At 35.2% G+C, this 17,720-nt stretch overlaps 1 protein-coding gene across 1 annotated transcript in view; it reads right to left on the bottom strand.

Annotated features, from left to right (window-relative positions):
- Nucleotides 1–17,720, bottom strand: part of LOC107753076 (potassium voltage-gated channel subfamily H member 2-like) — an 80,320-nt gene that overhangs the window by 11,427 nt on the left and 51,173 nt on the right. Inside the window, exon 2 of the mRNA XM_016569178.1 lies at nucleotides 1,060–1,494. Within this exon, the coding sequence (XP_016424664.1) occupies nucleotides 1,060–1,494 (435 nt within the window). The remainder of the gene's footprint in view (nucleotides 1–1,059; nucleotides 1,495–17,720) is intronic.

Below are 17,720 nucleotides of genomic sequence, written 5' to 3'. Positions count from 1 at the left end.
AAAAAAAAAAAAAAAAAAAAGTTCTTCAGTATTTTTGTCTTGTTTTCCGGTGCAAATGTCTAAAGATTCTTAAATCAAGATACATTTAACTTAAGAAGCAAAATTATATAAGTCTTGTTTTATGTGAAATTGATCAAAATGAAGTGAGTTATGAATAAAAAAGAACAAATATCTGCCAATGAGGTAATTTAATTCAAAGGGAAATAAGTTTTTATTCTCCACTGACAGATGTTTGTTCTTGTTTTAAGCATACACTTATTTAATTCTGTTCTGTTTCTCAGAAAACAAGACTTCATATGTTCATTGTGCATCTCAAGTAAATGCATTTAAGGATGTTAAATCAAGAAAAAATGCAAAATATTCATTTTTAGCAATGTATGCAACATTTAATGCCATGACTTCATGTCAATATGGCCTCTGAACGTTCTCTGAATCTCTTCAGTGTTTGACAATACAACTTCCAACAGATCTTCATTACTTTTGAATTCATTTGACTAAATAAATAAATAACTTAAAAGACTTAAATAACTTCTACTGTAGCTTCTGATCCCTCTGCAAACAAGTGATGATCTTTTGTATTTTTGTCTTGTTCTCCAGTGAAAATGTCTAAAGATGTTTAAAACAAGATGCACTTACTTGAGAATAAAAAGGACATAAGATAACTCTTGTTTTATAAATAACTGATGAATCTCAAGTAAATGTATCTTGATTTAAGGAAGTTTAGATATTAGCATTGGAAAACAACAAAAATCAAAGTATTCATTTTGCAGTGCGTGCAAAATTTAATGTCATGACTTCATGAATTTAAAACTTTCTGCTCTGATTTAAGACCTTAATTTGTGGAAACATGAATTAAAACTTTTTAAGACCTGCAGAAAACATACTGTATATTACATTTATTCGTTTAGCAGACACTTTTATTCTAAGTGTGAAATGAGGATATAAAAGAGGTGCGAGGCAAGCAATTTATCATAAGACCTGACAGCACATGCAGTAGAAAATGGCAAGTTTGAAGTGTAAAAGATAAATGAGTACACAAGAGCTGGAGCACAGATTCACCTCTGCACTCATCTCCTCCCCGGTGCGGTCTATGAGCAGGTCGAAGGGAATGGCGGCCACCATGTCGATAAGGAACCAGCCTTTGAAGTAATGCACAGCGATACGCAGCGGGTGGCTGACCACCTCGTCGTTGGTGTTGACGTAGGTGGTGCGGAAGTTGATGATGATGTCGATGATGAACATGATGTCCACGATGAGGTCCACCACGTTGAGCGGGCTGCAGGAGTAGCTGCAGTTCTGCCCCGAGCTGTCCTCGTCTCCGTCGAGCAGGAAGGCGGCGGAGTACGGCGTGAGGATGGCCGTGTAGATCACCAGCAGCAGGATCAGCCAGTCCCACACCGCCTTGAACGGGCTGTAGTGCAGCACTGTCCACTTGTGGATGCGCGGCGTCTGGAGCTTGTACTCCGGCAGAACGTCAGCGCCCAGCGACAGCACCTGCAGGGAAGACAGAGACCAGAGCGGCTGCTTAAAAATAATGGAAATAATTTTTTTTTTTTTTTTCCCCACAAGCCACTAGCATTTGATATTGCTTTGCCATAGTCAGCATTTTCTCATGATCTAAAAATGAATGAAAACACAACAAATTATTGTGGGGGGAAAAAAAATCATCAAAACACAACGAGGAACTAAAAGGTTCTTGGCTGATTCTGGCCACATAAATAAATGTGCAATAATATATTCAACATATTACAAAAAATTTACATATTATACAAATAAATATACATATAATCATTAAAAATGACAAAAAAATTGCATCATATTATTTCAGCTAGCTGCCAAGGAAACATTTCTTATTTTCATATAGAAATTAATGTAATAAATTGTTGGAATACAGTACAGTCTTGAAATGGTTTGCTTATGATTCAGATTTCACCCCAAACAAGTTTGATAACAGATTTAAATTGTGGTCAAATAAGGGAATGACTTCTTTTTGCACCATCATTGAGAAAGGTGACATTTTAAGCTTTCAGTTATTAAAGAAAAAGTTTTTTTCTAGAAAATCAAGATTTTTACAGATACCTTCAGGTTCGACATTATTATGATCAAAAATCAAAAGGAAAACTAGAAGATTATCTGAACCCATTGATAGACTTACTTGAGAAGGCACACGCATCAGGTATTAGATATAAGATAGTTAAGTCTCAGATCTACAAGTGTTTGAAAAATATGAAAACACGCTCCACAACTTTTATCAAAGAGAAATGGATGACAGAGAGTGAAACGATCTTTACTGATGAAGAGTGGTCAACTATATGGAAATGAGCTAGCTCATTAAATTGGAAGGAATATTGTTGGAAAAATATTATTAGATATTTGAAAACACCAGTACAAATGGCCAAATACAATAAAAATACAATAGTAATAACTCTCCAAAATGTTGGCGAAACTGTGGAGGTAATGAAGCAAACCATAAATTTTGGGAATGCCCACATATTCAAGAATACTGGAAAGAAATACAGGAAGCTCTTGAATATTTTTTTTTAGAAGATACATACCTCTAGAAATCAAATTGCTGTATTTTGGCTGCATATGTCCAGATATAGTAACAGTAGATAATAAATACCTGATGGCTGTGCTTTTGGCAGCCAGTAAGAAAGCAATCACACGTAAATGGTTAAAACAAGAGAGACCTACTTTAGATAACTGGATAGATGTGACCATAGAGATTTATATGATGGAAAAAATCACTTTTTTTTTGTTAATTTAAAGAAGGATGTGTTTCTGGGAAAATGGAGGAAATGGGTTGAATATGTATCAGAAAGAAGGTCTGGTTTTGCTGCTATAAATAAGTAGAAGATGATTAATGTATAGATGGATATATGTATATAATTTATGCTTATGTGTGTGTGTACATATACATCCTCTGTTTAATGTCTACATATATAATGAAAGTCATTTGAGGTCATTCTGGATGGAACTGAATTAGGACACATGTTATAACCCTGGATGGATATAGTTACCCTTTTTGTGTTTTTTAATTTTATTTGAATTGTTGTACTTTGATACAATTTAACAAAGTTTGAGTATAATTTATATTTAAAACACATTAGGTAATTATACATGTCTATATTCTAAAGACAGTTGGATGCATGGATGCATTGAGCATTGTTTGTAACTTGAAATATGCTATATGATTGTACTCAAATGAATGTTCAGAATAAACATAAAATGGAAAAAAATAAGAAATTAACGTAAGAGGTCCCACATATTCAAGAATACTGGAAAGAAATACTGAACTTTAAAACTTTACAATTAAAATTAAAAAAGAAAATATAAAAATAAAAACTAACTCAAAATATTAATAAAAACTATAGTACTATATTAGTGATACTAAAACAATAATAGTATAAACACACACACACACACACTCGCACGCACGCACACACGCACTCACTCACTCACTCATGCACACACACACACACACGCACACACACACACACACACACTCACTCACTCACTCACTCACTCACTCACACACACTTAAAAATAATAATATTAAAAATGACAACAACACAATACATTTACTAAAACTTTAACATTCAAATAAAAACAGAAAATGTAAAAACTAACTCAAAATGTTAATAAAAACTATAATAGCATCTCAATGATACTAATATAATAACACAACAAATAATAAAACACACACAACATGTATTACAAGGATTATAAGATTTTAATGCACACAGTGGATGTAATATTGTAGTAATATTGTGAAATATTATTAGGAAATTGAGCAGTAGCACACTAGTGAGGGAGGGTGAATTGACACAAGTGCACTGTGTTGGTGTGCGAGAGGAGTTGACCTCTCCTGACCTCTGCTGATGGGTTTATATAAAGCGCTTGTGCTGCTGTCGGTGAAACTCACCGACGGATGTTTCTCTGCCGTCTGCGTGAGTCCAACACTTTATGTTTCGATGCACAAATGAACACTGCTGTGTGTTTACGTTTAAGTAAAGCTTAATTTGAGTAAACGTAATTTGAGACGGAAGCTCATGTTCTGAAAGTATTCTCTCTGTCAAAGACGCTCAGCTGTTTTACTGCTATATGAATTATTGCACACACAGACAACCAGACCATTCATATGCTTGTTATGCAAAATGACATGATATATACAAGAATGTTTCTTAATAATTCACACTAACAAGAAAGAGACTGATTTAAACAAATAATCAGAAAGTAGCACAATATCTCATCAGTCAGTGTCAGATTTATGAGCGTACAGTAATTTCTGACATGTTCATGCCATATCTCATCTGCTGAGCCCAGTGTTTTTTCAGTAAGAAGTTTTCCCTCCACAATTTTCTTTACTTAAAATAAAAACACAAAAATGAACTACAACTTCTGCTAAATGGCCAATGTTTTTGCCATTCTAATCACCAATACATTGTATATTATATTATATTATATTACTATATGTACTATTTATATAGTTTTTTTTTTATTAGTTTGTTTTTAATATTTTCTGTTTCATTTTAATTTTAGATTAGTAATTTTTTTTTGTCATTTTTTCTTTTTTTTTCTTTTTATATAGTTTTGGTTTTAGTTAACTATAATAAACTATTAAAAATCTTTTTAAAAGTAAAAAAAAAATTCTACATGCAGATGATATTCTCAGTCATTTTGAAATTTATTTTTTTTAATTTTGAAAAATGTATGCATACAGCAATGCACAGCATACATAGTAATAGTATGCACATGAGTAGGTTACGCGCTGGTCCAATCATATCCGTTCATCTGCGTGTGGCCTGTCCGTGCGTCCCAGCTTCCCTCAGATCTCCTCATTACTCTCCAGCTGAGGTTCATGTGTCGTCTCAGAATACGCTTCATGTCTGCTGATGGTTTGAGCAGCGGAGCTCCATGTCACCCTCGTCTCAGATGGTTCTCTCACAAACGCAGGGCATTGTGGGGGTCAGCAGGTGTTCTGCGCACACAGACCGCGGGCGAGAGCAGGTGGCGCTCTGACACACCACGATCACACAGCATATTTACAGCAGCACACTGCTGCGGGAGTCATCATGGGAAATGTCCTCCAGCTGTCTGTCTTTACTAGTACACGTCAGCTGCGGTGACGGCTGAAAAGAGCAGAAACGCTCGGAACGCATGACTAACGCTAGTGCTTCCACCAGCACTAACAGACCGTCTGTGGGCGAATTACAACTCGATCTGGATTATTTCTGGAGTCGCCGTGATACTCAGGTGTTGTGGGAGGTTTTAGTATGTTGCTATGCAGTTGCTCGTGTGTTGTGGGTGGTTGCTAGGGGATTGCAATGCAGTTGCTCAGGTGTTGTGGGTGGTTGCTATGCAGTTGCTCAGGTGTTGTGGGTGGTTGCTAGGGGATTGCTATGCAGTTGCTCAGGTGTTGTCAGAGGTTTTAATATGTTGCTAAGCAGTTGCTCAGGTGTTGTGGGTGGCTGCTAGGGGATTGCTATGCAGTTGCTCAGGTGTTGTGGGTGGTTGCTAGGGGGTTGCTATGCAGTTGCTCTGGTGTTGTGGGTGGTTGCTAAGGGTTGCTAACACTAACACAACAGATCGCTAAAATTTCAAAGTCACTTTCACATGGAACCCCATTTCCACCACAAAACAATCATGCTAAATCATGCTTTGATAAATAAAAACGATTTAAAAAGCCAAAATTAAGACATAAAAAGAAATTATGAGATAAAAACTCATAATTATGACAATTCGATTTTTTTGTCATAATTTCGACTGTTATCTCGTAATGACTTAGTTTGTCACAATTTTAACATTTTGTCATAATTATGACTTTATCTCATAACTGTATTTTCCTCACATAATTATGACTATTTGTTATAATTTTGACTTATCTCATAATTGACTTTCTATCATAAATTTGACTTTCTCATAATTGACTTCTCATAATTATGACTTAGTATAATTGTGACTTTTTATCTCATAATTCTGATTTAGTATGTCATAATTACGACTTTTTATATCATAATGACTTTTTCATATAACAATTCAGCTTATTATTTCAATTCCCACTTTTTATCTCATAGTCATAATTATGGCATACTAAGTCGAAAAACAAAAAAAAGTTTAACTATTTATCTCATAAATATGACTTAGTATGTTGTATTTTTCACTTTTTATTAAGATTTACCAAAGCATAATGTTTTTCTTCTGTGGTGAAAATAGGCTGCCGTTCGGTTATGCCAGTGTTTATGCCGCATTAAATCTACTCCGACACGGCAAAATAAATCATGTTTAACCAAAGGTGTGAATTTGATGTGATAAAAGATCACCAAAGTTGTTCCATCCTTGTGAGCAGCACGTAAAAACAAACAGACTGACCAGTGTGGTCCGATTCACAAAACAAATGACTCGTTTGAACTGATTCTTTTAATGAATCGTTCATCAACACTCACACACTGGTTTGTGTTGTGTGGCACTTGTTAGTCTGATTGACACTTGTTTCAGCCAACAGATTTTTCTCATTCTCATCAGGACAGCAGCTGATGATGTAATGTGTGTTTTATTTGCTCTTTGACATATTTATCTGCTGGAGGCTGTTTGACCTCAGGACTCAAATCTTCCTGACGCCGACTCCTTCAGTACAGTCCATCAGCATGTTTTATAGTAGCCCAGTGTCATGGCTGTCTTCTACCTATTCTCTGTGACTAACGTCCTGCACATTAAACTGGGATAAAATATTTTTATGAGAAACTATGACAAATTATTTAAAAGGGGAAAAAAAGAAACTATTCATCTAATTTCTCAGTTTCGCACAACTGATCATCACATTAGATCATTACATTTGTGTGTAAAGAAACCCAGGCAGACCGTCATAAATCAAGGCACAAATAACTATTTATACATCCCCATTTAGCATTTTTAAATAATTTTATTCTTTTTTTGCCTTTTACCTTCATTTTAATGCATGTTTATTTCATTTTATTTAATTTCCTAAATTTTCATTTCTTTTTTTTTAATTGTATTGTTTGTATCTTTATTTTTTTAGTTGAATTAAATCTAATTTACATTTTAATTAATTAATTCTTTATTTATTTATTTATTCCATATTTATTTTTATGTAAATTGTACCATTGTGTATGAAACAAGCTATATAAACAACCTTGCCAAAATATAGTAATTTTACTAAAATTAATTGACATTTCAGAAAACAATATTGCATATCAGAAACATATTATATCATCCTTTTAATATATCCCTTTATTTCATTTTAATTATTTTTATGTTTTATTGTGTGTATCCTATTTTTTTATCAAACTGAATAAAATTAAAATTTTACTTAAATTAATTCTTTATTTGTGAGCCATGTGTATGTTTTATTACATATAGAGATGTTTTAATCTTTTTTTGTAAATAAATGTAAACATTTTAAGTAATCATTGTGTATAAAAGATGCTATATAAATAAAATAAAACATAGTAATTTTACTAATATTAACTGACATTTTAGAAACAATATTACATATCAGAAACATTATATAATCATCCTTTTAATTTATCCCTTCATTTCATTTTCAATTTATTCCATTTATATGTTTTCAAATTTAGTATTATTGTTTGTATCTTTATTTTTTTAATCAAAATGAATTTAGAAATTTTGAATAAAAATTTTTGTACTACTACTAATAATAAATAATCCCTGCAGCACAAAAGCAGTGTTAAGTCGCTGGGGTATATTTGTAGCAATAGCCAACAATACATTGTATGGGTCAAAATTATCAATTTTTCTTTGATGCCAAAAATCATTAGGATATTAAGTAAAGATCATGTTCCATGAAGATATTTTGTTAATTTCCTACCATAAATATATAAAAACTTCAATTTTGATTAGTAATATGCATTGCTAAGAACTTCATTTGGACAACTTTAAAGATGATTTTCTCAATATTTAGATTTTTTTGCACCCTCACGTTGCCCAAATAGTTGTATCTCAGCCAAATATTGTCCTATCCTAACAAACCATACATCATCAATGGAAAGCTTATTTATGCAGCTTTTAGATTCTCAATTTCACAAAATTGACCCTTATGACTGGTTTTGTGGCCCAGGGTCACATATGTATTTTCTACTGCAATGAAAACTGCTTCAAAACAAGGTTGATCATGTTGTTGCTGTCATTTTATTGATGTTTTAAGTAAAGCTGTATTTAAAGTGTGTGTGCAGACATCAGCTGGCATCACGCCTGAGCTCTTCTGCAGAAATCATCAGCTCTCTTGACCTCGAACGGCCTGATCTCAGTGCAGCCGTCATTCAGCACCTATTAGAGCTCGTCCCCAGCAGCGCAGGCAGCCGGACACGTCCCGCGTCAAGACCCTCCTCGGGGACATCGCGCCTTATTTTTAGAAACCTCTGCCACTAAAAAAAGTTTTCAAATCTCCCCGGTGAAGCGTGAAGCCCAGCAGCGCAGGCAGCCGGACACGTCCCGCGTCAAGACCCTCCTCGGGGACATCGCGCCTTATTTTTTAGAAACCTCTGCCACTAAAAAAAGTGTTCAAATCTCCCCGGTGAAGCGTGAAGGAAAACCATGTCCAAAGCCCAAAGACCTGTTTATTCCCACATTCACTGGAGACGAACAGTGGAGGTTTTTTCATGATTCTAGGCTCATTTTAACATAAATGCTCTTGAGTTTTTAAATTCGTTTTTATTTTTATAATTTCTGTTTTCTTTTTTAATTTTAGTTGAAGTTTTAGTAATTTTTTGGGTTTTCTGTCATATTTATTTTTTCTTTTCTTTTCAAAATATATCTATAGATTTAGTTAACTATTATAACCCTGATTCATACATTTAACTACTCGCAATATAACACGACCCTGTTTTCTGAATATTAAAAAAGAAAAAAAAAACCTTTAAAATACATCAACTTCAACATTAAATATCCATTAAAATATGGTTCTGTCCATTTGACATCCTCTATTTTAATTTCCCAGATGTGTGTGAAAGTACTATAGTAAAATATAATTCATACTTGAAGTTCCAATCGAATGCAGCTTTCATGCATTTAATTTCACAATTCAAACCTAAAAGAAATCCCGCAGAAACCTTGAGTCAACAGATATTTCACGGGCTCAAAACCATGTCCAAAGCCCAAAGACCTGTTTATTCCCACATTCACTGGAGACGAACAGTGGAGGTTTTTTCATGATTCTAGGCTCATTTTAACATAAATGCTCTTGAGGGACAAAATCATGATGGATGTGATGCTGAGAAATAGGGCGATCGATCGTACGTTAACCCAGATCTCAGATGAAGAGTCATCTGTGATGTCTAATAGAGAGATAAATTCAGCCGTCCATCGGCATCACTGATGAATATGAGGACTAGAAATGTCCATTTCTCTTCATCTATGAAAAACAGCTCCGAGTAGAAAATGACTCTCAATGTATTTTTTGCTTTAAATAAACAATATGAAGCTCTGGTTCAGATGTAAAACAAATGAAAACTGTTTCACTGAGAGATTCCTGGCTTTAAATTGCACTGCCAAATTCACATGAAATATGGAATGAAATCTCATTGCGTTCTCCATCCGAGGCTCTAAAATGAGTCACAGGCCAATGAGAACAAAGTACGAACAAAAGAGCCGTGTCTCCGTCGCTCGGTGAAGAGTTCAACAACATGTCAGCAAGAGTTTCCTTCATCTTCATCTAAACTCATTCACATCTCCATTAGTCATTTCATCTGATATCTCTCCACCGACTCATCATACATCACACACCTGTGAGAATAAACTTTCTCAAACTGTTTGTGGTCTTTTTTTCAAAGTGTCAAGCTACAAAAAGGAGATTTACAGCATTACAGAAACCTTTTTCAATGGAAAACAACAGCAGGATTTGAGTTTGGTGAGTAAATATTGACATGAACTCTTATTTTTGAGTGTATTGCTCCTTTAAGTGTCATTTCAATCTATTAAAAAGACTAAACTTTTAATGCTGACACCCAAACATATATCAAAGCTGTTCATAAACGTCCACTGCATTTTAATTTCTAACTAAACGAGGCGCTGACAGCATTTAACGAAGGTTTATGAGAGTGAGATTTCCCTCTGGATGTGTCGTGTGTTAATTATATCTACTGAAGGTCTATTCTGTCCATCAGCTTTTTGAGCCACTTTCATTTCACATGTTCTGATTGATTTGGCAAAGACCCATGAAGATGTTCAAAACTGGACCGAAGGAGTCAGAACACGCTATTTGATCATGAACAAATCATCTGAATGAATCATTTGAATGATTCTTCAGGAGACGAATCATTTGAATGATTTGAAAGAGGACGGTAGATCAATCTTTCTTTTCTCAGTGAGAAAAAACATGAGCAGAATGAATTTGTCAACAAAAAACAAGATTTGATAAATTTTTAAAATAGAATATTATCTAAATTGTTAAACTGAACTGAAAATGACTATTTACACAATATTAGAGACATAAATAAAATTCAAACCTAAAAGAAATCCCGCAGAAACCTTGAGTCAACAGATATTTCACGGGCTGGAAGGAAGCCCTGCGGTAATACAGCAGATCAATTATTGAAGAGCCTCAATTTCTATTATAAACAATGACAGAAGCTTTGGATCGGTCTGCCTAACAAGCTCGCAGCTTCTCACTATCTCAGGACCTCTGGGTTTATAGCAAGATAAATAATTCAATCCTAGAGCACTGCGGATAAAATCCAGCAGATTCAAAGCAAAAAGAGTCAAGAGTGAAACTCAAACCACAGAAGCTGAATCATCTATCTGCATCTGAAACGCTCCGCCGCTCGTCCTTTTCTTTTGTATCACTGATGAGTTTCATTTTAAAATAAATTTTTAAGTTCATCTGTTCCGTCTCTAATTCTCTCTCTCGGCTGCAGCTTTCTTCTGAAATCTTCATCATTGCTGTTGCTTCAGGACTTCAGGATGTCTGCGTCCGCTGCTGAAGCTCCTAATGTTTTGATTCTCTGTTGTTCATGTAAATGTCAGAGTCTGAATGAAGTTTCGTTCTCAGGTCTGATGAGGATTTGAGAGCTTTAATTTGAAAAAGAGTCAAGAGTGAAACTCAAACCACAGAAGCTGAATCATCTATCTGCATCAGAAAAGCTCCGCCGCTCGTCCTTTTCTTTTGTATCACTGATGAGTTTCATTTTAAAATAAATTTTTAAGTTCATCTGTTCCGTCTCTAATTCTCTCTCTCGGCTGCAGCTTTCTTCTGAAATCTTCATCATTGCTGTTGCTTCAGGACTTCAGGATTCAGGACGTCTGCGTCCGCTGCTGAAGCTCCTAAATTTTCTGTTGTTCATGTAAATGTCAGAGTCTGAATGAAGTCTCGTTCTCAGGTCTGATGAGGATTTGAGAGCTTTAATTTGGGACAGTGAGAGTTGAGCGTTTTAGGGGCTTCTGTAATCTGCTTTGGGAGCCGCTTTTCCATCTGCTGATGAGGAACTTTAATAACGCACAAAGTTGCAAAGAATCCATGAGACGCTTTTTAAAAAAAAGCCACATTTCACAGCTGTCGAAAATACTCCGGCTTGCATTGCATTGAGACGTTGGTGTATGACGTCACATGAAGATGGCAATACTCAGGAAAATGTACACAGTTAGATAAACATTCCCTTAAAATAAATGCATCAATCAGTCTAAGCTGATATAGTAATGAAGAGACAGACAACAGTAAACTACATCAATGAGCTCAGCTCATTTGCCCTAAAATATTTACATACATAAAGTCACATAGGGATTCATATTTTTAAAAAACTATTCTATCTATCTAATTTACTTATTTTTATTTTAAAAATATTTATTTTACATTTACTTCACATTCATATTAATTTTACATTTCAATGATTTAATTAAGCTTTAAATAACTTTAAATAAGCTTTTAATAAGCTTTTCATATTAAATAATTTTTAATAAGTTTTTCAAACCCCCCCCCCAGATTATTTTTTTAAAATACATTTCTATTTTATATTTATTTATATTTACACATATTTATTTTAAAATTATATTCCATATTAAGTTTACATTTTTTATGATTTAATTATAAGCTTTTCATCAACTCACAACTCACTTTTCATCTGATAAATAATTAAGCTTCTGCTAAATAAAGCTTTGCATATGGATCCACACGTCTCACGTCTCGTCAGCCCCGTAACAATTACATTCAAAGTCAATGCAAAGACGCGAATCGATGTGAATAAACGTGAATTGGGTGACGTGTTTGCCTCAATCACGTCTACCACGCAAGTTGAAAAATTTCAACTCGAGCGGAAAATTCACATGATGCGTTGCTGCTCAAGCCAATCAGCGAAGAGCTTATTGACACATCTGGCTGTATCAAAAATGGTTTGTATTGTTTTTATGCTTATTTAATCCCATTCTATTAACCAATGTCTTTGCTTCTGACCTTCGATGATCCAGTTCAACCGTACTAATAATCACAAATTACTCTAGACAAACATTTGTGTCTTTTTTTATTGCTGAAGTGTTTTGAAATTTGGATGTAAATTTACTTTCCCTTCAACCTGATGCTTATTCATTTCACTTTTGGTGTGAAAAGGGTTTTATATTTGCCAAAAATATAACTTTTTTATTTTAAAAACAAACAAGCAAGCCCTGTCCAGATTTAAAAAGTAACGCAAAAGTAACGTAACGCATTACTTTCCATAAAAAGTAACTAAGTAACGTAATTAGTTACTTTTTTATGGAGTAACGCAATATTGTAATGCATTACTTTTAAAAGTAACTTTCCCCAACACTGCCCGCGAGTAACGCGATGCAAATATTCGCTTCACTTTTGGTGTGCACACACCATAAAGCATGCATTTTGTTGTGTGCTTTTATTTTTAACATTGTACAGCATTTTGGTGCTGCATCAGAACTGACCCTCATCAGCATTAATTATTGAGCCTGATATGTGATTCTCTATAGCAGATATCAAAGACATTCCAGTGGGATTCTGACCATCAAAAACATCAAGACATGAAAGAGACGGAAAAAAATATCATTTTGGCTAGCAAACCACCTGTGACTTTGAAATAAAAACAGTAATTTTTCTATTAATGCACTCAAATGACAGGCCCATAATATTATGCAGAAACTTTTGTCTGCTCAAAAATTTTCACTACATATATAACTCAAAATGACACTAAACATGTCATTTGCTTACTTTAAAAAAACGCACTGCTACAGACTGCATCTCTTTTTTTCTAGTAACTATAAATCGATCTGACTGGAATATCTGGCATGGACTTCTGCATTCATTCCTCTTCAACAGATCATGACAGATAGTTAAAGACAGAGTCTGTTCTGCTGCCATCGTCAAACACATCTGAATGACGAGCACCAAGAACTCATGATAGGAGCGTCTCCAACCAGTTTATCTGATTTTAAGAATGGCATTAAATTAAAACAGATTTAAAACAGAATAAAGATAGCCACAGCCTTCAAAGGTTTAGCTCAAAGGATTAGCATTAATAATGACTTAAATATGGGTCAGTTCCTCACATAAAGCATCACATGACTTCAGAAGACTTAAAATACAGCACACCAGTCAAATGAACTAAAAAGTCAGAGTGAAAGTCAGAATTAATTGTGAATGATTTAATGACACAATCATAAATGCAGTCTGTTTGTTTTATTTCCTAAATTATTAAGCATATTTGAACAAATCAGTTGTTAATGATTCAGTGACTCACTTATAAATACAGTCATTTGTTTTGTTCCTAAATGAATCAGTGTTTTTGAACAAATCAGTTGAGTGATCAATTCAATGCCTCACTCATAAAAACAGCCACTTGCTGTGCCGTTGAATGCATTGTTGTAAAATGAATCGGTTCAACGAATGATTCAAATGACTCACTTAATTAGAAGGTCATTTCTCCATTTACTGGTGCAACCATGTGACTGCAGAAAGAGTCAATGAAAAATCCCCACCACTAACACACAAGAGTGGCACAAACAGTGAGAAGTCACTGCTGTAAACTGAACTGAGAGGACAAACGCACCATGTCCAGTTCAATCCCACAATCCTCTCTTCCTCAGCTCATCTCATCCAGGGCTTTCCCCTATGGGATTACATCTCTACCACAATTCTGCACGCGAAAGATCATATTTTGAGTGAGCAAAAGTGCGTTTTGCACGCGCGCAAACTGAGTTTTGTGGAGAAAATGTTTGTCTCGCAAAGAAGAAAGTATTTCGAGCGCACGAAAATCAATTTTGCATTTAAAAGAAGTTTTTGGATGTGTGCAGACTTTCTCTTTTGGGAGTGCAACGTTTCACTAGCTTGCTCACCTGATGCCCGCCCTCAGTGCTCTCTAAATGCCAACAGCTCGCTTGCTCAACACAACCCAGCTTTACAATGTGCCATAATTCCAGCCAATCAGATACTAGGCTGCTAAATTCTGATTGGCTGCCTTGACAACCAATCACAACATTCCTTGCATTACCTCGACAGCAGAAGAGCAAAAATACAGTGCATGCATAATTATTATGCAAGTTGATATTCTGATCATATTTTTTTCCAAGCACATTTTACCAATTCCAAACGACATCAATCTTAATAACTACTATTAATAACTACCACTACGTGCAAAATGCACTTTTGTGCGCTCAAAATATGATCTTTCACTCACAGAATTGTGGCAGAGATCTAAGCCTATATTCCCCTGATTCAGTCAAAGTGCCATCAAGAATTAAGACAGTACTCCGGCGGTTCAGAGATTTTCTTTCAGCTCCTACAATCTCCATATTTCACTAAGAGGATTCAATCGCAGGTATTTAAAGTCTCAGCAGCTGTCCTGAGATCAGTGAGTGCTCATTAACCCTCCATCTCTACTGTAACACTCAACATTCAAACTGAACCCAGATCAGAAGCAAAAATTAAGGTATAAATAAAATGCCCATGACAGCCATGGTGTTTTATCCTGAATATAAAGAACAGAGTACAGAGTAAAATTTCTGTTAGGTTTTTTTTATGTTGTCTTGCTCTGGTTTGCTCAGCTTGTGTCGGTTGATGTTGTTGCTCAGAAGCTCTTTCAGGAGATTCAGTTCAGTTCTCAGTTGTGTTCATTTAACAATCTTAAAAAAACTCCATAAAAATACACACAACAGTACGTATATGTATAGCATTATAGTTGTAAATAAGACTTGCCGTATCTTTGTAATTGTGGAAAAAGTGTACAGCAATTTTTAAAGTTGCAGCTCAAATCATTTGATGAGAAATGTTTGAATTCATATTGAGACCTTTTAATTGCAGTCTTGGCAAATCTGACCACAGTTTGAGACATTTCTGAGATATAATATATATTTTAATGATTATATATATTATATTGATTATTACACACACATATGTATATATATATATATATGACCCTGGACCACAAAACCAGTAATAAGGGTCATTTTCTAAAATTGAGATGTATACATCATCTGAAAGCTGAATAAATAAGGATAGGACAATATTTGGCTGAGATACAACTATTTGAAAATCTGGAATCTGAGGGTGCAAAAAAAATCTAAATATTGAGAAAATCATCTTTAAAGTTGTTCAAACGAAGTTCTTAGCAATGCATATTGCTAATCAAAAATTAAGTTTTGATATATTTACGGTAGGAAATTTACAAAATATCTTCATGGAACATGATCTTTACTTAATATCCTAATGATTTTTGGCATAAAAGAAAAATGTATAATTTTGACCCATGCAATGTTTTTTGGCTATTGCTACAAATATACCCCAGCGACTTAAGACTGCTTTTGTCCAGGGTCACACACACACACACACACACACACACACACATATATATGTTAATAGCTATATATTTATACTCATGTGAATCCTAGTCAAATTCGTAGTCATCCTGGTGTGTTAAACATTTAAACATGAATGTGCATATATAAAAATTAGAGGTTCTGGAAACATCTACAGAACATGAAATACTCAATAGATTGAGGCAATAATTTAATTTTGGCATTCATCCTCTAAAAACAACAAAAAACTGCAACAAACCAGAGACGTTTACTAAAATATCACACAAAAATGTAGTCAAAGTCATTCCTCGTTCTTCTCGAACTTGAGTTCTTTCCTCACATTAGCACCAGTTCACATAGACACGGACACACAGGTGTGACCCCTCACCTCGGGCCCCTGAGCGGTCAGGCGGGGCATGTTGTCGTCCCAGCAGGTGCAGCTGGTAGTGCCAGCGCCGCAGAGCGGCATGAGAGCAGAGCACTGGAGCAGCTCGGTCAACAGTTTGAGCGCCAGCACTACGACCATGATCCCCGCATCGGGCCGCTGCCGTTACGGGCCGAGAGAGCACCTCTGGAACCGCGCCGCACCAAACCCACGGGCCTAAACGAAGCATTCGTGGGCATCAACCCAAAACCCGACCAGCTCTTTCCAAACACTGTGAGCCGGGAAAGCTCCTCCGAGTTTTGCTTTGCTGCGTTCCTGGTCGAGTTTCTTCACAAACGCAGGGATGCTGAGCTGCAGCGTGAAGACAAACGCACGCAGATGCACACAGCAGTCGCTTCGCATTAGTGCATGCTGAGAGCAGAAGCTCTATTAGAATCCTACTTCTGTCAGAGAGAGAGAGAGAGAGAGAGAGAGAGAGGAAGACACGCTCATTCCCGCACTAGCAGACATGCTCTGTTGAAGATAACGGGAGAGGAAGGGAGGGAGTGAGCATGTGCATGAGAGAAGAGCGCAGACCAAAGCTCAGCAACGGGAAGAACACAAAAAACTAATGTGAGATAAGGTGGGCGAAACGAGGAGATGACAACCAAAGAAACAACCAAAGAGCATTTCTCCTTCCTCCCTCTGCAAACATCACTGGCCAAATCAGTGTTTTTGGTTTGTTTTACAGGAACAATTACTTTTCAATGTTCTTAAAAAAAGATAAAACTTAAGAAGAAGAATTGCGTAACACACTAAAATGTGTTTTTTGAGAATATACCTTGAAGTTACTTTTATTACCCGATCTGCAAAAAGTATGAAACCTCATTATATTTTGATTAATGATGATTAAAACAAGAAAAAAACATCCAAAAAACTTAGCAACCCCCTAACAACCACCCAGCTCATCTTAGCAACCCCCTAGCAACCACCCAGCTCATCTTAGCAACCCCCTAGCAACATCCTAGAATCCCAGAACATCTTTGCAACCCCTTAGCAATCACCCTAAACACCATATGGTTTCTGTATTAATATTTATAATTTATTAGCATATATAATGTATACATAAACATTATATAAGCCTCTACATATTATATAAGCATGATTAGATAATGATATATTTACATATATTTCATTATGTATATAACATTAACATTATTGTAGCATTATTGAAGCATATATATAAAACATTTTTTTTAAATAAAAATATAAAAAAAATATTTTAATATTTAAAAAATACATTAAAATATATATCTTATTGGTGACAAGCTAATTATACGGTTATTCTTCAGACCAACTAGTTGGTTTTGTAATCACGTGGTTTTGCTCGTCTCTACACCGAACACATGAAACTGCAGAACTCTACAGACAAACGCTCTATTAATAGCACACGGCTGCAGAGTCGAGCGCTAACAGGACAAATAAACGCTTACGGCAAAGTTATGGCACACACGTGTTCATGTGTGTGTTTATAGGTATGTTGAGATGATGTTTGTCAGTATGTTCACACACACACACACACACACACACA

This window comes from Sinocyclocheilus rhinocerous, unplaced genomic scaffold (assembly GCF_001515625.1).
Source record: "Sinocyclocheilus rhinocerous isolate Xijiao unplaced genomic scaffold, SAMN03320098_v1.1 scaffold1493, whole genome shotgun sequence".
In the NCBI taxonomy this organism is placed as follows: domain Eukaryota; kingdom Metazoa; phylum Chordata; class Actinopteri; order Cypriniformes; family Cyprinidae; genus Sinocyclocheilus; species Sinocyclocheilus rhinocerous.
The sequence above is the reverse complement of the archived record's forward strand: the minus strand, read 5'-3'. Positions and strand labels throughout refer to the sequence as shown.